Source organism: Ranitomeya imitator, chromosome 3 (genome assembly GCF_032444005.1).
Source record: "Ranitomeya imitator isolate aRanImi1 chromosome 3, aRanImi1.pri, whole genome shotgun sequence".
In the NCBI taxonomy this organism is placed as follows: domain Eukaryota; kingdom Metazoa; phylum Chordata; class Amphibia; order Anura; family Dendrobatidae; genus Ranitomeya; species Ranitomeya imitator.
Window position 1 is genome coordinate 25,645,854 of NC_091284.1, and position 27,541 is coordinate 25,673,394.

Below are 27,541 nucleotides of genomic sequence, written 5' to 3' on the forward strand. Positions count from 1 at the left end.
AATCCTCCCGCGGTTTGCGGTGACTGGATATCGATCCCTCCACTCTGTAAACTATTTATTTTCTTTCTACACATGTTTCCAATCTCTAAGAAAAGGAATCGGAGCGCTGAAAAAATGTTATTTCACACCGGCTGCTTCCCCGCGCGCCCACAGATTCCTCCCGACGGTTCCTCGTTTGTCAGGTTTTGTACTCTAGTCACATCCAAAGCTGCTCTCAGAATTCTGCTTGTTTCCCCCGATAGATCTCGGGCTGCATCACCGCACATGTTAATGCCCCATGTCGTGTTTTTTTTTTTAAATTATTATACAGATATGTAGTATTTTGATGTGCTCACATAAAAAAGCAATACAATTTTCAAAGGCAGTACCCTCATAATACCGCGATAATGTGCTCACACAAGAAAGCAATACAATTTCCAAAGACAGTACCCTCATAATACCGCTATAATATGCTCACATAAAAAAGCAATACTATTTACAAAGACAGTACCCTCATAATACCGCTATAATATGCTCACATAAAAAAGCAATACTATTTACAAAGACAGTACCCTCATAATACCGCTATAATATGCTCACACAAGAAAGCAATACAGTTTACAAAAACAAGATTTTGATTATTGTGGCTTACAGCCAATGAAAACCCAAAAGTCATTATCTCAGTAAATTAGAATACTTTATAACACCGGCTTGAAAAAATTATTTTAAAATCTGAGGGGTTCCCCTACTGAAACGTATATTCAGTAAATGCACTCAGTACTTGGTCGGGCTCCTTTGGCATCAATTACTGCATCAATGCAGCGTGGCATGGAGGTGATCACCCCAACCACTCCATATACCAGACCTCTGCCCTTCCCCAATAACTTCCCTCTCCAACATCACTGAAGGAGAGCTTACTCGCCTCTTTTCCAAATCGCACCTCACCACCTGTGCACTTGACCCCATCCCCTCCCACCTGCTCCCCAACCTCACTAACATGCTCATTCCAGCCCTAACCCATCTCTTCAACCTATCGCTATCTTCTGGTACTTTCCCCTCTGCCTTCAAGCATACCACCATCACACCCATCCTCAAAAAACTAACCTTGACCCAACTGCTATGCCCAGCTATCGCCCCATAACACTGCTCCCGTTTGCTTCAAAACTCCTTGAGCAGCACGTCCATGGTCAACTTTCCTCCCACCTCTCATCTAACTTTCTCCTTGACAACCTCCAATCTGGCTTCCACCCCATCACTCCACCGAGACTGCCCTGACAAAATTACTAATGACTTACTCACAGCCAAAGCTAACAGACAGTTCTCCATCCTCCTCCTTTTTGACCTGTCCTCTGTTTTCGACACAGTCGATCACTGCCTACTGCTACAGATTCTTTATTCCCTCGGCATCAAAAGCCTTGCCCTGTCCTGGATTGCCTCATACCTTTCCGAGCGCACATTTAGCGTTTCCCACTCCCACACTATCTCCTCATCCCGCCCTCTCTCTATATTGGACTCCCTCAAGGCTCTGTCCTAGGGCCCCTACTCTTTTCCATCTATACCCTTGGCCTAGGACAACTCAAAAGTCCCACGGCTTCCAGTACCACCTGTATGCGGACGACACTCAGATCTACCTCTCTGGCCCAAATGTCGCCTCTCTGCTGTCCAGAATCCCGGAGTGTCTGTCAGCCATATCCTTCTTCACCTCTCGCTTCCTAAAACTCAATGTAGACAAAACCGAACTCATCATCTTTCCTCCATCTCGCGTATCCCCCCTACCTGACCTATCTATTATGGTAAATGGCATCAAGCTCTCTCCCGCACCTGAAATCCGCTGCCTCGGTGTAACCTTCCTCAGCCCTCAGTCTACTAAAACACTTGTGCACGCCCTAATCATCTCCCGCCTCGATTACTGCAACATCCTCCTCTGTGGCCTCCCCGCTAACTCTCTTGCACCGCTCCAGTCTGTCCTCAGCTCTGCTGCCCGGCTAATCCACCTCGCTGCTCCCGTTTCTCCCATCTGCAAATCTCTTCATTGGCTCCCAACTCCCCAGCGAATCCAGATCAAACTACTAACACTGATCTAGAAAGCCATCCACAACCTGTCCCCTCCCTATATCTCTGAACCAACCGCCAGAGCTGCCGCCTCACCAACCGCCAGAGCTGCCGCCTCACCAACCGCCAGAGCTGCCGCCTCACCAACCGCCAGAGCTGCCACCTCACCACCACCAGAGCTACTGCACCCCCGACCTTCTGTCTCTTCCCCACTATCCCGTAGAATGTAAGTCCGCAAGGACAGGGTCCTCTCCCCTCTGTACCAGTCTGTCATCATAAATTTGTTTACTGTAAACGTAATCTATAACCCTGTATGTAACTCCCTTCTCATCTACAGCACCGTGGAATTAATGGTGCTATATAAATAATAATAATAATAATAATCAGACTGTGGCGCTGCTGAAGGGTTATGGAAGCCCAGGTTGCTTTGATAGCAGCCTTCAGCTCGTCTGCATTGTTGGGTCTGGTGTCTCATCTTCCTCTTGACAATACTCCATAGATTCTCTATGGGGTTAAGGTCAGGTGAGTTTGCTGCCAATCAAGCCAAGTGTGATACTGTTGTTTTTACAGCAGGTATTGGTACTTTTGGCCGTGTGGATAGGTGCCAAGTCCTGCTGGAGAATGACATTTCCATCTCCAAAAAGCTTGTCGGCAGAGGGAAGCATGAAGTGCTCTAAAATGTCCTGGTAGACGGCTGCGCTGACTTTGGTCTTGATAAGACCCAGTGGACCTACACCAGCAGATGACATGGCTCCCCAAACCATCACTGATTGTGGAGACTTCACACCAGACCTCCAGCAGCTTGGATTGTGGCCTCCACTCTTCCTCCAGACTCTGGGATCTGGATTTCCAAATGAAATGCATTTAGAATTGAGAGTCCTCAGTGGTTGATACCTTTTAATGGCTAACTGAAAAGATGGTAACAAATTGCAGCTTTCGAGACTACACAGGTCTCTTCATCAGGCAAAGACTAAAAGAAATTCTGAAGAATCACATATTTATGCACAACATGGTATAGAAAAAAAAGGAAAAACCATGGATAAGACAGGTGACATGAAGCATAATTACCATGGGTAATAAAGTTATGTCCATAAATATTGGGCCAGTTCTTAGATAAGGATTGTTTTATTGTCCTCTGATTGGGGTCTGGTTCTGTTGTGATGACCCCACATGGTCTGATGGGCAAGTTCCTTAGTTGATGTAAAAAGACATAAATCCATGCAACACATTCATTCCTGCACTAAGACTGTCAAAGGTCGTCATCAGTTTATATTCCCAGACTCTTCTGTATCTTTGAGATTTGAAGTTACCCTTTAGCACAAGTAATTTCATGTCCATAATGTTATGATTTGGGAGACAGAAATGTATTGCCACAGGTAGATCCATTCTTTTTTCTCTTATTGTATGGCGACGAGAGTTCATCCTTGTTCTCAGTTTTTGCCCTGTGTCCCCCACATACAGACCCCCAGTTGGACATTTAGTACAAATAATTAGGTACACCACATTAGAAGTGACGCAGCTGAAAGTACCTGGGATCTGTAGTCCTGATGTGAATTGGGGATCTTTATCTTGTCCGTGGTCATTATAAATGGATGGGTTTTACATTTTTTCTGATTGCAAGGAAAGGTTCCTGCAGCTGTTGGAGAGGACAGGGAGCTTCTGACAATGATGCTTCTTAGATTTGGGGGCTGCCTCAAACACAGTAGTGGGGGGTCTTGAAAAATGGATTGTAAGCGGGCATCTATTTGTAGTAAAGGTTGTAATTTCCGTGCAGCTCCCCTTAGCACCTCCAGATTTGGATTGTAGGTGACTACTAGAGGTACCCGGTTATTTTCTTCTTTAGCTTTGTAATGTAGCAGGTGATTCCTTGATATTCTGGTGGCTCTTGTAATCTGGTTTTCAATTGTTCTTGGATGGTCGCCCTGATTCACAAAGGTCTTTCTGAGGCGACCAAGGTGTTCATCCCTATCCATGGGGTTGGAACATATACAGTTAGGTCCATATATATTTAGACAGACAACATTTTTCTAATTTTGGTTATAGATATTACCACAATGAATTTTAAACAAAACAATTCAGATGCAGTTGAAGTTCAGACTTTCAGCTTTCATTTAAGGGTATCCACATTAAAATTGGATGAAGGGTTTAGGAGTTTCAGCTCCTTAACATGTGCCACCCTGTTTTTAAAGGGACCAAAAGTAATTGGACAGATTCAATAATTTTAACTAAAATGTTCATTTTTAGTACTTGGTTGAAAACCCTTTGTTGGCAATAACTGCCTGAAGTCTTGAACTCATGGACATCACCAGACGCTGTGTTTCCTCCTTTTTGATGCTCTGCCAGGCCTTCACTGCGGTGGTTTTCAGTTGCTGTTTGTTTGTGGCCTTTCTGTCTGAAGTTTAGTCTTTAACAAGTGAAATGCTGCTCAATTGGGTTGAGATCAGGTGACTGACTTGGCCATTCCGGAATATTCCACTTCTTTGCTTTAATAAACTCCTGGGTTGCTTTGGCTTTATGTTTTGGGTCATTGTCCATCTGTAGTATGAAACGACGACCAATCAGTTTGGCTGCATTTGGCTGGATCTGAGCACACAGTATGGCGGCTCTGAAGACCTCAGAATTCATTCGGCTGCTTCTGTCCTGTGTCACATCATCCATAAACACTAGTGACCCAGTGCCACTGGCAGCCATGCATGCCCGCGCCATCACACTGCCTCCGCCGTGTTTTACAGATGATTTGGTATGCTTTGGATCATGAGCTGTACCACGCCTTCGCCATACTTTTCTCTTTCCATCATTCTGGTAGAGGTTGATCTTGGTTCCATCTGTCCATAGAATCTTCTTCCAGAACTGTGCGGCTTTTTTAGATGTTTTTTAGCCTTTTTACTCTTGATGCTTATGAGTGGCTGCACCGTGCAGTGAACCCTCTGTAGTTACTTTCATGCAGTCTTCTCTTTATGGTAGATTTGGATATTGATACGCCGACCCCCTGGAGAGTGTTGTTCACTTGGTCGGCTGTTGTGAAGGGGTTTCTCTTCACCATGGAGATTATTCTACGATCATCCACCACTGTTGTCTTCCGTGGGCGCCCAGGTCTTTTTGCATTGATGAGTTCACCAGTGCTTTCTTTCTTTCTCAGGATGTACCAAACTGTAGATTTTGCCACTCCTAATATTGCAGCAATTTCTTGGATGTTTTTTTTTCTGTTTTTGCAGCTTAAGGATGGCTTGTTTCACCTGCATGGAGAGATCCTTTACCGCATGTTTACTTCACAGCAAAACCTTCCAAATGCAGCACCACACCTCAAATCAACTCCAGGCCTTTTATTTGCTTAATTGAGAATGACATAATGAAGGGATTGTCCACACCTGTCCATGAAATAGCCTTGGAGTCAATTGTCCAATTACTTATGGTCCCTTTAAAAACAGGGCGGCACATGTTAAGGAGCTGAAACTCCTAAACCCTTCATCCAGTTTTAATGTGGATACCCGCAAATGAAAGCTGAAAGTCTGAACTTCAACTGCATCTGAATTGTTTTGTTTAAAATTCATTGTGGTAATGTCTATAACCAAAATTAGAAAAATGTTGTCTTTGTCCAAATATATATGGACCTAACTGTATGATTGTATCTGATGGCTTGGCTGTAGACAGTAGAGTTTTTTTGTGTTTTGGATGGAAACTGTCCCATTTAAGGTATGTTGGACGGTCGATTGGCTTCTGATACAGGGATGTCTCTATTTTATTGTTCTGCAGCTTAACCCCTTCCCGACCTTTGACGCCACGTAGGCGTCATGAAAGTCGGTGCCAATCCGACCCATGACGCCTATGTGGCGTCATGGAAAGATCGCGTCCCTGCAGATCGGGTGAAAGGAGTAACTCCCGTGCTCCGTTCCACCCCCCCCGTGCTCCGTTCCACCCCCCCGTGCTCCGTTCCACACCCCCCCCCCCCCCCCCCCCGTGCTCCGTTCCACCCCTCCCGCGCTCCAATCCACCCCCCCATGCTCCGATACCCCCCCCCCCTGTGCTCCTCCCCACCCCATCATACTTACCGATCCTGCCGGGGTCCGTCCGTCTTCTCCCTGGGTGCCGCCATCTTCCAAAATGGCGGGCGCATGCGCAGTGCGCCCGCTGAATCTGCCGGCCGGCAGATTCATTCCAAAGTACATTTTGATCACTGAGATAGATTATATCTCAGTGATCAAAATATAAAAAAATTTTTAATTGACCCCCCCCCCCCCCCCCCCCCCCCTTTGTCACCCCCATAGGTAGGGACAATAAAAAAATAAAGAATATTTTTTTTTCCACTAATGTTAGAATAGGGGTAGGGGTAGGGTTAGGGGTAGGGTTAGGGTTTCGGTATGTGCACACGTATTCTGGTCCTCTGCGGATTTTTCCACTGCGGATTTGATAAATCCGCAGTGCTAAACCGCTGCGGATTTATGGCGGATTTACCGCGTTTTTTCTGCGCATTTCACTGCGGTTTTACAACAGCGATTTTCTATTTGAGCAGTTGTAAAACCGCTGCGGAATCCGCACAAAGAAGTGACATGCTGCGGAATGTAAACCGCTGCGTTTCCGTGCAGTTTTTCCGCAGCATGTGTACAGCGATTTTTGTTTCTCATAGGTTTACATTGAACTGTAAACTCATGGGAAACTGCTGCGGATCCGCAGCGTGTGCACATACCTTTAGAATTAGGCTATGTGCACACGGTGCGGATTTGGCTGCGGATTCGCAGCAGTGTTCCATCAGGTTTACAGTACCAAGTATACCTATGGAAAACCAAATCCGCTGTGCCCATGGTGCGGAAAATACCGCGCGGAAACGCTGCGTTGTATTTTCCGCAGCATGTCAATTCTTTGTGCGGATTCCGCAGCGTTTTACACCTGTTCCTCAATAGGAATCCGCAGGTGAAATCCGCACAAAAAACACTGGAAATCCGTGGTAAATCCACAGGTAAAACGCAGTGCCTTTTACCAGCGGATTTTTCAAAAATTATGCTGAAAAATCTCACACGAATCCGCAACGTGGGCACATAGCCTTAGGGCTAGGGTTGGAATTAGGGTTGTGGTTAGGGTTGTGATTAGGGTTATGGCTACAGTTGGAATTAGGGTTGTGGTTAGGGTTGTGATTAGGGTTATGGCTACAGTTGGAATTAGGGTTGTGGTTAGGGTTAGGGTTGGAATTAGGGTTGTGGTTACGGTTAGGGGTGTGTTGGGGTTAGGGGTGTGTTGGGGTTAGGGTTGTGATTAGGGTTATGGCTACAGTTGGGATTAGGGTTAGAGGTGTGTTGGGGTTAGTGTTGGAGGTAGAATTGAGGGGTTACCACTGTTTAGGCACATCAGGGGTCTCCAAACGCAACATGGCGCCACCATTGATTCCAGCCAATCTTGTATTCAAAAAGTCAAATGGTGCTCCCTCACTTCCGAGCCCCGACGTGCGCCCAAACAGTGGTTTACCCCCACATATGGGGTACCAGCATACCCAGGACAAACTGCGCAACAATTACTGGGGTCCAATTTCTCCTGTTACCCTTGTGAAAATAAAAAAATGCTTGCTAAAACATCATTTTTGAGGAAAGAAAAATGATTTTTTATTTTCACGGCTCTGCATTGTAAACGTCTGTGAAGCACTTGGGGGTTCAAAGTGCTCACCACATATCTAGATAAGTTCCTTTCGGGGTCTAGTTTCCAAAATGGGGTCACTTGTGGGGGGTTTCTACTGTTAAGCCACATCAGGGGCTCTGCAAACGCGACGTGACGCCCGTAGAGCATTCCATCAAAGTCTGCATTTCAAAACGTCACTACTTCACTTCCGAGCCCCGGCATGTGCCCAAACAGTAGTTTACCCAGGCTAAAAGATCATTTTTGAGAAAATAATTTTTTATTTTTATTTTCATGGCTCTGCGTTATAAACTTCTGTGAAGCACCTGGAGGTTTAAAGTGCTCAATATGCATCTAGATAAGTTCCCTGGGGGGTCTAGTTTCCAAAATGGGGTCACTTGTGGGGGATCTCCAATGTTTAGGCACACAGGGGCTCTCCAAACGCGACATGGTGTCTGCTAACAATTGGAGCTAATTTTCCATTCAAAAAGTCAAATGGCGCTCCTTCCCTTCCGAGCCCTGCCGTGTGCCCAAACAGTGGTTTACCCCCACATATGAGGTATCGGTGTACTCGGGAGAAATTGCCCAACAAATTTTATGATCCATTTTATCCTATTGCCCATGTGAAAATGAAAAAATTGAGGCGAAAAGAATTTTTTTGTGAAAAAAAAAAAAGTACTTTTTCATTTTTACGGATCAATTTGTGAAGCACCTGGGGCTTCAAAGTGCTCACTATGCATCTAGATAAGTTCCTTGGGGCGTCTAGTTTCCAAAATGGGGTCACTTGTGGGGGAGCTCCAATTTTTAGGCACACGGGGGGCTCTCCAAACGTGACATGGTGTCCGCTAAAGAGTGGAGCCAATTTTTCATTCAAAAAGTCAAATGGCGCTCCTTCCCTTCCAAGCCCTGCCGTGCGCCCAAACAGTGGTTTACCCCCACATATGAGGTATCAGCGTACTCAGGACAAATTGGACAACAACTTTCGTGGTTCAGTTTCTCTTTTTACCATTGGGAAAATAAAAAAATTGTTGCTAAAAGATCATTTTTGTGACTAAAAAGTTAAATGTTCATTTTTTCCTTCCATGTTGCTTCTGCTGCTGTGAAGCACCTGAAGGGTTAATAAACTTCTTGAATGTGGTTTTGTGCACCTTGATGGGGTGCAGTTTTTAGAATGGTGTCACTTTTGGGTATTTTCAGCCATATAGACCCCTCAAACTGACTTCAAATGTGAGGTGGTCCCTAAAAAAAAAATAAAAATGGTTTTGTAAATTTCGTTGTAAAAATGAGAAATCGCTGGTCAAATTTTAACCCTTATAACTTCCTAGCAAAAAAAAATTTTGTTTCCAAAATTGTGCTGATGTAAAGTAGACATGTGGGAAATGTTATTTATTAACTATTTTGTGTCACATAACTCTCTGGTTTAACAGAATAAAAATTCAAAATGTGAAAATTGCGAAATTTTCAAAATTTTCGCCAAATTTCCGTTTTTATCACAAATAAACGCAGAATTTATTGACCTAAATTTACCACTAACACGAAGCCCAATATGTCACGAAAAAACAATCTCAGAACCGCTAGGATCCGTTGAAGCGTTCCTGAGTTATTACCTCCATAAAGGGGCACTGGTCAGAATTGCAAAAAACGGCAAGGTCTTTAAGGTCAAAATAGGCTGGGTCTTGAAGGGGTTAATGATGGTGTCCAAAAAGTTAATTTCAGTGCAGGAGTAGTTGAGCGTCAAGTTGATGGTCGGATGAAATTGATTAAACTGATCATGGAACGTCTTTAGCTGTGGCTCCGACTCCGTCCAGATGATTAAAATATCATCAATGTAGCAGTAGTACGCCAGAGGCCTGATGGGACATGAGGACAAAAAGTCGCTTCCAAGCTTGGCCATGAAAAGATTTGCATACTGTGGGGCCATTTTACTTCCCATTGCTGTGCCAGTCTCCTGTAGATAGATCTTCTTGTCAAATTCAAAGTAATTGTGGGTGAGGAAGAATTCTATAAGTTTCACCACATAATCTGCATCAGTCCCTGTGTTTTCCAGGAAGAATTTGCAGGCATTTAGTCCATCCTGGTGTGGGATATTGGAGTACAAAGATTCCACATCCATGGTGGCCAGGATGGTTCCTTCTGGTAGAGAACCTATTGCTGATAGTTTATTCAATAGGTGAGTTGTGTCCTGAATGAAGCTGGGTGTATCCTTTACCAGGGTTTAAGAATACCGTCTACCCATCCAGATACCTGCTCAGTAAATGCAAAATTCCTTCATCTGAACACAACACCTTGGACCACTGACAACAGTCCAGTTCTTTTCCTCCTTGGCCCAGGTAAGATGCTTCTGGCGTTGTCTACTGGTCATGAGTGGCCGGACACAAGGAATGTGACACTTGTAGTCCATGTCCTGGACACGTCTGTGTGTGGTGAAGCAATGACTCCAGCAGCGTCCGCTCCTTGTGAATCTCCACCACATTATTGAATGGTCTTTTCTTAACAATCCTTTCCAGGCTGCGGTTATCCCGGTTGCTTGTGCACCTTTCTCTACCGCACTTTTTCCTTCCACTCTGCTTTCCTTTAATATTCTTGGATACAGCACTGTGTGAACAGCCGGCTTCTTTACCAATGGCCTTTTGTGGCTTCCCCTCCTTGTGTCAGTGACGCCTTCTGGACATCTGTCAGGTCAGCAGTCTTCCCCATGATTGTGGAGCTACTGAAACAGACTAAAGGGACCTTTATAAACACTTAGGAGCCTTTACAGATGTTTATTGATAATTATTCTAATTTACTGAGATAATGACTTTTGGGTTTTCATTGGCTGTAAGCCATAATCATCAACATTAACAGAAATGAACACGTGAAATAGATCACTGTGTGTAATTACTCTATAGAATACAGGAGTTTCACTTTTTGTATTGAAGAACTGAAATAAATTAACTTTTTGATGATATTCTAATTTAGTGAGAAGCACTCGTATAACCTTCAATTTCCCCAATAATACTGTCATATTGTGCTCAAATAATGGCGGCGTAGACTGCTCACATAACAACGTATCATGTGCGAATAATGCCATCCACCGGTGCTCACATAACGGTCATATTTTGCTGAAATAATACTTTTCTCACATAATATTGCCATCTACAGTGACATGTCAAAGTTTGTGCACCCCCTGGTCAAAATTTCTGTTATTGTGAACTGCTCAGCAATTAGAAGATGAAATGATCTCTAAAAGGCCTAAAGTTAGACGGTCTGAAACCTCGGCCAAAGTTATTTGGGCAAGAAAATCTCCAAGGGTGCCCAAACTTTTGCATTGACCCATTTTCCTTTTTGTAATTTATTTAAATGTAAAAGATGAGAATATATATTTTCCCCCCCACTAAAATACAAAGGAAATGCGTCATCTGTAACATTAGGCCTTTTAGAGATCATTTCATCTTCAACTTGCTTAACTGTTCACAATAACAGTACTTTTGACCAGGGGCGCCCAAACTTTTACATGCCACTGTATTGTTCAAATAATGCTTTGACAATATTGACCTCTGGAGCTATAATAACATCGCCATGTGGTGCTTACATGATAACACTGTCATAAAGTATTTAATACAACCATAGGCTTGCATAATACCGCCATACAGAACACACACAGGGCTTTCTCACACACAGAAGGGCCATACAGTGGAGACATATGTTGCCTTCTCCTGGATATACACTAGATGGCGCTAAAGTACGATATTTTGTCACTTCCGCACATGATGGGTATCCGCGATTTTGGGAGCTACAGAAATGCTGCATCTAAGAGATGTCTAGTGGCTTTGGTTTGTCTAGATGAGATAGATCGGCATATATTCTGGATTATTGGAAGTCTCAGCATTATACTGAAGTTCTGTAGCAGAAAAAAGTGCCACATTATCCAAAATTTTTAATTGACATAAATTGTATTTTCTTTTGTCCCCATCATGAATGTGTTAAATCTTCAAGGTCACAGCCATATTTCCTAATCTAATACATCCCCTTGAAAGCCAAGGATAATCTGATGTACATACTAATGTTTAGGCAATAAATGTTCACATAATACTGCTATGCAGTGTACAAATAATGCCTCTATATAGTGCTCACTTAATACTGCCCTGCACTCCATAAATAATAGCTCTATATAGTCCTCACATAATACTGCCCTGCACTACATAAATAACACCTCTATATAGTCCTCACATAATACTGCCGTGCACTACATAAATAATACCTCTATACAGTCCTCACATAATACTGCCCTGCAATACATAAATAATACCTCTACATAGTCCTCACATAATACTGCCCTGCACTACATAAATAATACCTCTATATAGTCCTCACATAATACTGCCGTGCACTACATAACTAATACTTCTATATAGTCCTCACATAATACTGCCCTGCACTACATAAATAATACCTCTATATAGTCCTCACATAATACTGCCCTGCACTACATAAATAATACCTCTATATAGTCCTCACATAATACTGCCGTGCACTACATAACTAATACTTCTATATAGTCCTCACATAATACTGCCGTGCACTACATAAATAATACCTCTATATAGTCCTCACATAATACTGCCCTGCACTACATAAATAATACCTCTATATAGTCCTCACATAATACTGCCCTGCACTACATAAATAATACCTCTATATAGTCCTCACATAATACTGCCGTGCACTACATAAATAATACTTCTATATAGTCCTCACATAATACTGCCGTTCACTACATAAATAATACCTCTACATAGTCCTCACATAATACTGCCCTGCACTACATAAATAATACCTCTATATAGTCCTCACATAATACTGCCGTGCACTACATAACTAATACTTCTATATAGTCCTCACATAATACTGCCGTTCACTACATAAATAATACCTCTATATAGTCCTCACATAATACTGCCGTGCACTACATAAATAATACCTCTACATAGTCCTCACATAATACTGCCCTGCACTACATAAATAATACCTCTATATAGTCCTCACATAATACTGCCGTGCACTACATAACTAATACTTCTATATAGTCCTCACATAATACTGCCGTTCACTACATAAATAATACCTCTATATAGTCCTCACATAATACTGCCGTGCACTACATAAATAATACCTCTACATAGTCCTCACATAATACTGCCCTGCACTACATAAATAATACCTCTATATAGTCCTCACATAATACTGCCCTGCACTACATAAATAATACCTCTATATAGTCCTCACATAATACTGCCCTGCACTACATAAATAATACCTCTATATAGTCCTCACATAATACTGCCGTGCACTACATAACTAATACTTCTATATAGTCCTCACATAATACTGCCGTTCACTACATAAATAATACCTCTATACAGTCCTCACATAATACTGCCCTGCAATACATAAATAATACCTCTACATAGTCCTCACATAATACTGCCCTGCACTACATAAATAATACCTCTATATAGTCCTCACATAATACTGCCGTGCACTACATAACTAATACTTCTATATAGTCCTCACATAATACTGCCCTGCACTACATAAATAATACCTCTATATAGTCCTCACATAATACTGCCCTGCACTACATAAATAATACCTCTATATAGTCCTCACATAATACTGCCGTGCACTACATAACTAATACTTCTATATAGTCCTCACATAATACTGCCGTGCACTACATAAATAATACCTCTATATAGTCCTCACATAATACTGCCCTGCACTACATAAATAATACCTCTATATAGTCCTCACATAATACTGCCCTGCACTACATAAATAATACCTCTATATAGTCCTCACATAATACTGCCGTGCACTACATAACTAATACTTCTATATAGTCCTCACATAATACTGCCGTTCACTACATAAATAATACCTCTACATAGTCCTCACATAATACTGCCCTGCACTACATAAATAATACCTCTATATAGTCCTCACATAATACTGCCGTGCACTACATAACTAATACTTCTATATAGTCCTCACATAATACTGCCGTTCACTACATAAATAATACCTCTATATAGTCCTCACATAATACTGCCGTGCACTACATAAATAATACCTCTACATAGTCCTCACATAATACTGCCCTGCACTACATAAATAATACCTCTATATAGTCCTCACATAATACTGCCGTGCACTACATAACTAATACTTCTATATAGTCCTCACATAATACTGCCGTTCACTACATAAATAATACCTCTATATAGTCCTCACATAATACTGCCGTGCACTACATAAATAATACCTCTACATAGTCCTCACATAATACTGCCCTGCACTACATAAATAATACCTCTATATAGTCCTCACATAATACTGCCCTGCACTACATAAATAATACCTCTATATAGTCCTCACATAATACTGCCCTGCACTACATAAATAATATCTCTATATAGTCCTCACATAATACTGCCGTGCACTACATAACTAATACTTCTATATAGTCCTCACATAATACTGCCGTTCACTACATAAATAATACCTCTATACAGTCCTCACATAATACTGCCCTGCAATACATAAATAATACCTCTACATAGTCCTCACATAATACTGCCCTGCACTACATAAATAATACCTCTATATAGTCCTCACATAATACTGCCGTGCACTACATAACTAATACTTCTATATAGTCCTCACATAATACTGCCCTGCACTACATAAATAATACCTCTATATAGTCCTCACATAATACTGCCCTGCACTACATAAATAATACCTCTATATAGTCCTCACATAATACTGCCGTGCACTACATAACTAATACTTCTATATAGTCCTCACATAATACTGCCGTGCACTACATAAATAATACCTCTATATAGTCCTCACATAATACTGCCCTGCACTACATAAATAATACCTCTATATAGTCCTCACATAATACTGCCCTGCACTACATAAATAATACCTCTATATAGTCCTCACATAATACTGCCGTGCACTACATAACTAATACTTCTATATAGTCCTCACATAATACTGCCGTTCACTACATAAATAATACCTCTACATAGTCCTCACATAATACTGCCCTGCACTACATAAATAATACCTCTATATAGTCCTCACATAATACTGCCGTGCACTACATAACTAATACTTCTATATAGTCCTCACATAATACTGCCGTTCACTACATAAATAATACCTCTATATAGTCCTCACATAATACTGCCGTGCACTACATAAATAATACCTCTACATAGTCCTCACATAATACTGCCCTGCACTACATAAATAATACCTCTATATAGTCCTCACATAATACTGCCGTGCACTACATAACTAATACTTCTATATAGTCCTCACATAATACTGCCGTTCACTACATAAATAATACCTCTACATAGTCCTCACATAATACTGCCCTGCACTACATAAATAATACCTCTACATAGTCCTCACATAATACTGCCCTGCACTACATAAATAATACCTCTATATAGTCCTCACATAATACTGCCGTGCACTACATAAATAATACTTCTATATAGTCCTCACATAATACTGCCGTGCACTACATAAATAATACCTCTATACAGTCCTCACATAATACTGCCCTGCAATACATAAATAATACCTCTACATAGTCCTCACATAATACTGCCCTGCACTACATAAATAATACCTCTATATAGTCCTCACATAATACTGCCGTGCACTACATAACTAATACTTCTATATAGTCCTCACATAATACTGCCCTGCACTACATAAATAATACCTCTATATAGTCCTCACATAATACTGCCCTGCACTACATAAATAATACCTCTATATAGTCCTCACATAATACTGCCGTGCACTACATAACTAATACTTCTATATAGTCCTCACATAATACTGCCGTGCACTACATAAATAATACCTCTATATAGTCCTCACATAATACTGCCCTGCACTACATAAATAATACCTCTATATAGTCCTCACATAATACTGCCCTGCACTACATAAATAATACCTCTATATAGTCCTCACATAATACTGCCGTGCACTACATAAATAATACTTCTATATAGTCCTCACATAATACTGCCGTTCACTACATAAATAATACCTCTACATAGTCCTCACATAATACTGCCCTGCACTACATAAATAATACCTCTATATAGTCCTCACATAATACTGCCGTGCACTACATAACTAATACTTCTATATAGTCCTCACATAATACTGCCGTTCACTACATAAATAATACCTCTATATAGTCCTCACATAATACTGCCGTGCACTACATAAATAATACCTCTACATAGTCCTCACATAATACTGCCCTGCACTACATAAATAATACCTCTATATAGTCCTCACATAATACTGCCGTGCACTACATAACTAATACTTCTATATAGTCCTCACATAATACTGCCGTTCACTACATAAATAATACCTCTATATAGTCCTCACATAATACTGCCGTGCACTACATAAATAATACCTCTACATAGTCCTCACATAATACTGCCCTGCACTACATAAATAATACCTCTATATAGTCCTCACATAATACTGCCCTGCACTACATAAATAATACCTCTATATAGTCCTCACATAATACTGCCCTGCACTACATAAATAATACCTCTATATAGTCCTCACATAATACTGCCGTGCACTACATAACTAATACTTCTATATAGTCCTCACATAATACTGCCGTTCACTACATAAATAATACCTCTATACAGTCCTCACATAATACTGCCCTGCAATACATAAATAATACCTCTACATAGTCCTCACATAATACTGCCCTGCACTACATAAATAATACCTCTATATAGTCCTCACATAATACTGCCGTGCACTACATAACTAATACTTCTATATAGTCCTCACATAATACTGCCCTGCACTACATAAATAATACCTCTATATAGTCCTCACATAATACTGCCCTGCACTACATAAATAATACCTCTATATAGTCCTCACATAATACTGCCGTGCACTACATAACTAATACTTCTATATAGTCCTCACATAATACTGCCGTGCACTACATAAATAATACCTCTATATAGTCCTCACATAATACTGCCCTGCACTACATAAATAATACCTCTATATAGTCCTCACATAATACTGCCCTGCACTACATAAATAATACCTCTATATAGTCCTCACATAATACTGCCGTGCACTACATAACTAATACTTCTATATAGTCCTCACATAATACTGCCGTTCACTACATAAATAATACCTCTACATAGTCCTCACATAATACTGCCCTGCACTACATAAATAATACCTCTATATAGTCCTCACATAATACTGCCGTGCACTACATAACTAATACTTCTATATAGTCCTCACATAATACTGCCGTTCACTACATAAATAATACCTCTATATAGTCCTCACATAATACTGCCGTGCACTACATAAATAATACCTCTACATAGTCCTCACATAATACTGCCCTGCACTACATAAATAATACCTCTATATAGTCCTCACATAATACTGCCGTGCACTACATAACTAATACTTCTATATAGTCCTCACATAATACTGCCGTTCACTACATAAATAATACCTCTATATAGTCCTCACATAATACTGCCGTGCACTACATAAATAATACCTCTACATAGTCCTCACATAATACTGCCCTGCACTACATAAATAATACCTCTATATAGTCCTCACATAATACTGCCCTGCACTACATAAATAATACCTCTATATAGTCCTCACATAATACTGCCCTGCACTACATAAATAATATCTCTATATAGTCCTCACATAATACTGCCGTGCACTACATAACTAATACTTCTATATAGTCCTCACATAATACTGCCGTTCACTACATAAATAATACCTCTATACAGTCCTCACATAATACTGCCCTGCAATACATAAATAATACCTCTACATAGTCCTCACATAATACTGCCCTGCACTACATAAATAATACCTCTATATAGTCCTCACATAATACTGCCGTGCACTACATAACTAATACTTCTATATAGTCCTCACATAATACTGCCCTGCACTACATAAATAATACCTCTATATAGTCCTCACATAATACTGCCCTGCACTACATAAATAATACCTCTATATAGTCCTCACATAATACTGCCGTGCACTACATAACTAATACTTCTATATAGTCCTCACATAATACTGCCGTGCACTACATAAATAATACCTCTATATAGTCCTCACATAATACTGCCCTGCACTACATAAATAATACCTCTATATAGTCCTCACATAATACTGCCCTGCACTACATAAATAATACCTCTATATAGTCCTCACATAATACTGCCGTGCACTACATAACTAATACTTCTATATAGTCCTCACATAATACTGCCGTTCACTACATAAATAATACCTCTACATAGTCCTCACATAATACTGCCCTGCACTACATAAATAATACCTCTATATAGTCCTCACATAATACTGCCGTGCACTACATAACTAATACTTCTATATAGTCCTCACATAATACTGCCGTTCACTACATAAATAATACCTCTATATAGTCCTCACATAATACTGCCGTGCACTACATAAATAATACCTCTACATAGTCCTCACATAATACTGCCCTGCACTACATAAATAATACCTCTATATAGTCCTCACATAATACTGCCGTGCACTACATAACTAATACTTCTATATAGTCCTCACATAATACTGCCGTTCACTACATAAATAATACCTCTACATAGTCCTCACATAATACTGCCCTGCACTACATAAATAATACCTCTATATAGTCCTCACATAATACTGCCGTGCACTACATAAATAATACTTCTATATAGTCCTCACATAATACTGCCGTTCACTACATAAATAATACCTCTATATAGTCCTCACATAATACTGCCCTGCACTACATAAATAATACCTCTATATAGTCCTCACATAATACTGCCCTGCACTACATAAATAATACCTCTATATAGTCCTCACATAATACTGCCCTGCACTACATAAATAATACCTCTATATAGTCCTCACATAATACTGCCGTGCACTACATAAATAATACCTCTACATAGTCCTCACATAATACTGCCCTGCACTACATAAATAATACCTCTACATAGTCCTCACATAATACTGCCCTGCACTACATAAATAATACCTCTATATAGTCCTCACATAATACTGCCGTGCACTACATAAATAATACCTCTACATAGTCCTCACATAATACTGCCCTGCACTACATAAATAATACCTCTACATAGTCCTCACATAATACTGCCCTGCACTACATAAATAATACCTCTATATAGTCCTCACATAATACTGCCGTGCACTACATAACTAATACTTCTATATAGTCCTCACATAATACTGCCGTTCACTACATAAATAATACCTCTATACAGTCCTCACATAATACTGCCCTGCAATACATAAATAATACCTCTATACAGTCCTCACATAATACTGCCCTGCAATACATAAATAATACCTCTACATAGTCCTCACATAATACTGCCCTGCACTACATAAATAATACCTCTACATAGTCCTCACATAATACTGCCCTGCACTACATAAATACCTCTATACAGTCCTCACATAATACTGCCCTGCACTACATAAATAATATCTCTATATAGCCCTCACATAATACTGCCGTGCAGTACATAAATAATACCTCTATATAGTCCTCACATAATACTGCCGTGCACTACATAAATACCTCTATATAGTCCTCACATAATACTGCCGTGCAATACATAAATAATACCTCTATACAGTCCTCACATAATGCTGCCCTGCACTACATAAATAATACCACCATGCAGTGCACACAGTCATGTTGTATAGTGCACATATTATCCACTCCCTCAGTGGAAGCTCTGGATTACTATGAGAACCCCAGGAGATAACATTTGTATGAGCTTCCTGGCTGGCGGCTGAGCTCAGGCGGAGCCGTGGTGTGCGGTTTGTGGCTGTGCATGCAGTACGGTATATACCAGTGAGTGCGCTGCAGCTCGTATATACGATGTCTTAGATCTTCCACTTCCTGTGCAGCTCAGAAGCAGAGCCGTGTGGGTGGAAACGTCGAAAGCTCTGCTCCGAGCAGGTGACGACGACCGGTACAACAAAGAGCGGCCCTGACTCGCCATGAAGCCCACCTGGATCGCCCTGTCCGCCGCCCTCCACACTCACCTCTCCACAGCAGGTAATGCCCAACATCGAAACCAACAACTTGTCAAAACTTTCTAGAAACGTTTTGAGAAATTTTAACTTTTTTTTTTTTTTTGTGCTTTATCATCTCATTCTGTATAAATTTTCTATCTATTGACCTTAATTAGATTTTATGATTTTACATTTGTGGACTCGACTTTTCGATCCGATCTGACCCACCGCATCTGGAGGTGCACAAGTCACCGCATCCGATGGAAAGAACGGACAAAAACACTCAAGGTCATTTGCCCCCTGGCCCAGACCGCGAGACAGTTTTGAAATCTTCATAATTTTTACGTTTTTTTTTGTTTGTTTGTTTGTTTTGTAAATATAAAGATTTATGAGTTCAAAGAACACGACGTCGTGAACATGTAACTTCCTATCGTTGGTTCCTTTGTCTCTTTATAGTGCAATTCTGCTGATTTAGGCGTGAGATTTATCCTCTCGAATAATAAAATATTATTTTTATGTAGATTTTTGGGTACAATGAGCGTGGGAGGGTTGTAGGACTGCACTTTTTGTAGGTCATGTCCTCTGTGCCCTTATGTAATAATGATGTTCCTATGGGGAGTATGGGGGACGTAGTTTACTTATGGGTACTGTGATGTAGTTATGGGCACTGTAGTTTACTTATCGGTACTGTGATGTAGTTAAGAGCACTGTAGAACTTTGGGGATTTTTTTTACATTTATTTGAATATATTATAATGTTTATTATAAGACTGAAGTGAAATCACGCATTTGGCGCAGTTACAATATCTAATTTTGGTAGCAGGAGTATGAATGGCAGTAATTTGGTCACTATGTGGCAGTGTTATTTGATCACTGTGTGGCTGTGTTATTTGGTCACTGTGTGGCAGTGTTATTTCATCACTGTGTGGCAGTGTTATTTGGTCACTACGTGGCAGTGTTTATTTGATCACTGTGGCAGTGTTATTTAGTCACTATGTGGCAGTGTTATTTGGTCACTGTGTGGCAGTGTTATTTCATCATTGTGTGGCAGTGTTATTTGATCACTGTGTGGCAATGTTATTTGGTCATTACGTGGCAGTGTTATTTGGTCACTATGTGGCAATGTTTTTGGTCACTATGTGGCAGAGTTATTTGATCACTGTGTGGCAGTGGTGCTAGGGCACGCTTTGGTATATGTTTATTTCTGCCTTGGATTATTGTATTATTTTAGCACTTTAGGTCATACAAAGTACGATTTAGCACAACTTGTGCTCGTATCCCAGGATATAATTCGGGAACTGTTCGCCTGAATCTCATCCCCACATCATACTGTACATGAGACTTAAACAGATGTTATCACGTCTCAGGAAATAGAAGCCATATCTTTGGCATTACTGTACATCACTACACATCATTACACCGCATAGAAGCGTTAGATAGAAGATGTCAGAATTACTGAACGTAAAGCGGGGACCACCAATATCACCCAGCACTCCTCTAGGAGGGGGACAAAAAGAGAAAGATTCATAGACCCATCAATGTAAATCAAATCCGAAACACGAATTCTAAAAACAAAAGAGAAAAACCAACAGCTACAATGTACATCCATCTACAGCGGATATAAAAAGTCTACACACCCCTGTTAAAATGCCAAGTTTTTGACATATTAAAAAAATCGTACCAATAAGAATGATTTCAGAACGTTTTCCATCATAACCCCTTCACCTCGAAAGCCTGTTTTCACCTTTCTGACCGGGCCAATTTTTTCAGTTCTGACCACTGTCACTTTATGAGATAACAAATCCTAAATGCTTCAATACATCCCAGTGATTTTGAGATTGTTTTTTTTTGTGACATATTGTACGTCATATTAGTAGTACACTTGGTCAATACGATTTGCGTTAATTTTTTAAAAATATTTGTCCAAAAAATGTGAAAATTTAGCAATTTGCATCACTTTTAATTTTTATGCCCCCAAAACAGATAGTTATAGCACACAAAATAATTAATAAATACCATTTCCCACATGTCTACTTTACATCTGCGGCATTTTTTAAAAATAATATATTTTTTTGTTAAGATGTTAGAAGGGTTCAAATTTTATCAGCAATTTTTCATTTTTCCAAAAATATTAAAAAAACAATTTTTCTAGGAACCATATAACTTTGAGGGGCCTATGTATCAGAAAATACCCCAAAGTGACAACATTCTAAAAACTGCACCCCCTCAAAGTACTCAAAACCACATTAAGGAAGTTTGTGAACCCTTTAAGGGTTTCACTGGAATTAAAGCAATGTGGAAGTAAAAAAATGAACATTTCAATTTTTCTCACAAAAATGTTGCTTTAGTCCCAAATTTTTGATTTTTCACAAAAGGTAACAAAGAATTGCTCCATACAATTTGTTGTACAATTTCTCCTAAGTACGCCGATACCCCATATGTGGTGGGATAACACTGTTTGGGCGCACGTCAGGGATGAGGAACGGAAGGAGCGCCATTCAACTTTTGGAGCGCAAAATTATCTGGAATGGATTGCAGAGCCCTCGAGGTTCCTAAACAGTGGAAACCCCCCCACAAGTGACCCCATTTTACAAACTGCACCCTCAAATAAATTCATCTAAGGGTGCAGTGGTCATATTGACCTCATTGGTGTGTTACAAAATTTTATACCATTGGGCAGTGAAAAAATAATAATTACATTTTTAGCACAAAATTTTTGTCTAGCCCCAAATTTTTACATTTTCACATGGAGAAAATTGGTAAAAATGGCAAAAAAAAAATGTCACACAATTTCTACCAAACGTAGAAATACCCAAAATGTGTCTATACTGTAGTCCTTAGCCACACGGCGAGACTCGGGAGGGACTCATGGAAAACAAATTACTGTAGAAGAGTTTGCCGACTCCGTATACAGAGCCCCTAAGTGCTAGAAGAGCAGATCCCCCCATTAAGTGACCAAATTTAGCAAATTACACCCCTCCGAGAATGTATCTACAGTTGTAGTGATGACTTTACTCCATGGATGTTTTGCAGAAACAAGCAGCGGTGGATGTTGCGGAGTGAAAATTGCAAATTTGCCGTTGTAGTGCCCAGTACGTTGTAGTGCCCAGTACGTTGTAGTGCCCAGTACGTTGTAGTGCCCAGTACGTTGTAGTGCCCAGTACGTTGTAGTGCCCAGTACGATGTAGTGCCCAGTACGTTGTAGTGCCCAGTACGTTGTAGTGCCCAGTACGTTGTAGTGCCCAGTACGTTGTAGTGCCCAGTACGTTGTAGTGCCCAGTAAGTTGTAGTGCCCAGTAAGTTGTAGTGCCCAGTACGTTGTAGTGCCCAGTACGTTGTAGTGCCCAGTACGTTGTAGTCCCCAGTACGTTGTAGTGCCCACTGCCCAGTACGTTATGCCCAGCTTCTGCTTCCTGAGACCCCATAAATTCATCAGGCTGTCATTTCTACAGAGATGCCAAACATGGAAGCTAAATGTGGTTTACAAAGGGGGTAATTTGGATTTGTGAGCCCTGAATTTGCTACATATCTTTTGGGGAGCGAGGAGCCATTTCGCTTTTCCAGAGCCTTTGTGCTACCAGTAACGTGGAAGCCTCCTATATTTCCGTTAACAGATGACGGACCTGAGTGGGGACTTGATTTTTTTTGTGGATTGAGTTGAAGCTTTTATTGGGAACATTTTGTATAACACTCGGGATCACATTTATCCTGCGCTCTACGCTGAGCACTTTCTTTGGGATTTCCATCTAAATCTCCGAGTTACGTGACAGATAAAATACCCGAGGGATCCATTCACTTTAATGAGGCAGCAGAGTTACTCTGGACTCCGTCTGGCCTCTCTTCAGCGGTGTCCTTTTCAGAAGTGCACAAAACTGTGGACGATGGAACTTTTATGCACTGCCAGATCACAGGTCAGACGGGGTCCACAGTGCCTCCATCTGCCTCATTATAGGGACTCTTCTGTCGGAGGTTCCGTCGGAATCACGTACGGTATTTATGTTTGGCTGCTGTCACACACTAAAACATTCTTTTTTTTTTTTGCAAAACAAAGGTTTTGCATCATGATATTTTGATAGCTATAATTTTTCTATGTGATGAATAAGCATTGTTTTTAGCTGCTATTTTTATTTTTTCTAACGTTATTCACTAACGGGATTAACTAGCAGGACAGTTTTATAGGTCGGGTCGTTCTGGACCAAATATGTGTACTTTTTTTGTTTGTTGTTTGTTTTTGTTTATGTATAAATGTACACATTTATTGTGTGATTTTTTTTTTTTTTTTGTTCTTTATTTTGACATTCAGAGGACTGAACAGCCGGGAGCAGTGCGAGCTGTGACAGTCGGGGCTCGGCTATCAATGCAGCCGAGCTCCCGACTCCCATTCCTGTGCCCATGCGATCACCATGACGGACCAAGTCCGTCATATGTCGGGAAGGGGTTAATGTCGCCCATAATCTCTGCAAACCTATTGACAAATAAATAAAAATCTTTTCAGGTGGGAAACCAAAAAAATAAAGAACTAAAAAGTTGTTTCTTCCAGTAACTCCACATCGGTCAGACTGCGGGGGCATCTCCTGTGTACAGCGCCCTCTTCAGGTCATTCGGATTGGTCTGGGCTTGGCCTAGCCATTGCAAAACCTCAATCTTTTTTCTGCCACAGTCATTCTTTTGCTGATTTTGGAGGTCACTTAGGGCCATTATTGTTCTGAAAAAATGAAATTCTTCTTCATCTTCAGCTTTTTAGCACAGGCCTGAAGGTTTTGATGCAAAATCGACTGATATTTTGAACTGTTCATAGTTCCCTCCACCTTGACTAAAGCCTCAGTTCCAGCAGCTGAAAAACTGACCGATAGAACAATATTGCCTCCACCTTGCCTCACTGTGGGGATGGTGTTTTTGGTGATTGGCTTTTGTAATTACATCAGACCAAAGCACACATTCTAACCTGCTTATGGCAGACTTGTTGTAGGATTTGGCAAAACATAGCAGGGCTTGGATGTTTTTCTTTAAGAAAATGTTTCCGTCTCCCCTCTACCTCACAGGTTGGACATATGTAGAATATGGTAGATTGTTGTCACATGCAGTACGCAACCAATACTTGCCCGAAATTCCTACAGCTCCATTAATGTTGCTTTAGGCCTCTTTATTGCATCCCAGACCAATTATTTTTGTCTTTTCATAAATTTTGAAGGATGTTCAGTTCTAGGTAATGTAATTGCTGTGACAAACTCAAGCCACTTCTTGATGATGTCTTCAGAGGGTTTTAAGGTATTTTTAACACTTTTGGAAAATCTTTACTACCACCCCCCTCCCCCCCCCTTCCCAAGTGATAGCTTTCAACAATGATATGCCTTTGCTGTGTTGTCAGCTGATTAGACTGTGGCATAGCAGGTAAAATTCAAGAAAATGTCAAGAAAATCTTGCTAGAACAGTGAAACTTTCCGTAGGATTAACCATGTAAATTCTGAATTGATTCTTCTTGGTATAATTTTTTTTTATTTTACACAAGTCTGGCATTTTAACAAGGGTGTGTAGACTTTTTATATCCACTATAATTTTTTTTTGAGGGGGAGACCTTAGAAGAAGGCCATGCCAGTGGCTGAGGACAGATTTCCATAGCTGTTGTCTGGATGTGACATCCTAAGAGGTTGTTCACTTCCACATCCTCTCGCCAATGACAATGTGAATATCTTATTTATATACCGACCACGGACATTTCAGTAAGAACTCTAGAATAAACCCGTAATACGGTAATTGGCCAATCCTCTTCTATCACCGTCTGATCCCGGTCACATAAACGAGCCGATACCTGCAAACGAGCGAGCGGGCGCCGAGCACAACAACAATTCAGGGCTAGTTACTGAGGCCGAGATGTTCCAGGTCTTACAAGACTGATCTAAAATCAAATGAATATTAATACCGCCAACTCCTGAAAATGTATTCCTACCGCTAAACACCGACCTGATTATCAGAGTGTAATCCTGTATACTGCAGGAAGAGAGTACGGCGTCCACTGTCACATACTTACTGTGAGGACTTGTATCCACACCTACGGCGTACACAGCCTCACTGCGAACAGAGGCACTACAGAGGTCAGCAAGCGTTAGAAGAAGGGATAGATATTATAAGATGGCTATATTATAGTAGGTATATTCTTGTACATAGGAGCAGTATTATAATAGGTATATTCTTGTACATAGGAGCAGTATTATAGTAGTTATATTCTTGTACATAGGGGGCAGTATTATAGTAGTTATATTCTTGTACATAGGGGCAGTATTATAGTAGTTATATTCTTGTACATAGGAGCAGTATTATAGTAGTTATATTCTTGTACATAGGGGCAGTATTATAGTAGCTATATTCTTGTACATAGGGACAGTATTATAGTAGTTATATTCTTGTACATAGGGGGCAGTATTATAGTAGTTATATTCTTGTTCATAGGGACAGTATTATAGTAGTTATATTCTTGTACATAGGGGCAGTATTATAGTAGTTATATTCTTGTACATAGGAGCAGTATTATAGTAGTTATATTCTTGTACATAGGAGTAGTATTATAGTAGGTATATTCTTGTACATAGGGACAGTATTATAGTAGTTATATACTTGTACATAGGGGCAGTATTATAGTAGTTATATTCTTGTACATAGGAGCAGTATTATAGTAGGTATATTCTTGTACATAGGGACAGTATTATAGTAGTTATATACTTGTACATAGGGGCAGTATTATAGTAGTTATATTCTTGTACATAGAGCAGTATTATAGTAGTTATATTCTTGTACATAGGAGCAGTATTATAGTAGTTATATTCCTGTACATAGGGAGCAGTATTATAGTAGTTATATTCTTGTATATAGGGGCAGTATTATAGTAGTTATATTCTTGTACATAGGAGCAGTATTATAGTAGTTATATTCTTGTACATAGGGGCAGTATTATAGTAGTTATATTCTTGTACATAGGAGCAGTATTATAGTAGTTATATTACTGTACATAGGGGACAGTATTATAGTAGTTATATTCTTGTACATAGGGGCAGTATTATAGTAGTTATATTCTTGTACATAGGGGCAGTATTATAGTAGTTATATTCTTGTACATAGGAGCAGTATTATAGTAGTTATATTCTTGTACATAGGGGCAGTATTATTGATGGATGATGAGCCTACTTAATAAACATCTTTACTATGTGGCGCGGTCGGTGCCACCAGGCTGTGAGTGGAGGTGACAATGTGACAATGCTGAGTAATGTCTCCTTATTGTCTGCACTTGGTGGGAATAGAAGTGACTTTATTGACTGCGATGTTCGTCTTGTCGCTGTTGATTGTTCTCCTATTGATCAGCGGTCGGTGGCGTCCCGGCTCTCATCGCCATGTGTAATATCACAGAAGGGACAAGGTAGTGTCTGATATTATTATTGAATGTCTGTGACAAGGCTAAATGCAGAGGACGTCAGAGCGAGGAGCAATCATCTGTATCCAGTGTTACATGAGGAGATCGTCACCCTGAGGACTGAGAACAGGGAATGGATTTTAAAGAACAAATTGTTTGAAACAACAATATAGAAAATGTATGAGGCTTTCTGACAATTTAACAAACTTTCTGCTTTTTACGTTACATCCTGTATTATACCCCAGAGCTGCACTCACTATTCTGCTGGTGCAGTCACTGTGTAGATACATTACAT

General features: G+C 40.3%; 1 protein-coding gene across 2 annotated transcripts in view; it reads left to right on the forward strand.

Annotated features, from left to right (window-relative positions):
• Positions 1-27,541, forward strand: part of CD247 (CD247 molecule) — a 126,286-nt gene that overhangs the window by 6,926 nt on the left and 91,819 nt on the right. Inside the window, exon 1 of one of the 2 annotated variants that reach the window (XM_069760591.1) lies at positions 19,704-19,888. The exons of the other annotated variant lie outside the window; for it this stretch is intronic. Within the exon in view, the coding sequence (XP_069616692.1) occupies positions 19,831-19,888 (58 nt within the window). The 5' untranslated portion in view covers positions 19,704-19,830. Of the gene's footprint in view, positions 1-19,703; positions 19,889-27,541 lie in introns of those variants that run through there. 2 annotated transcript variants of the gene reach the window in all.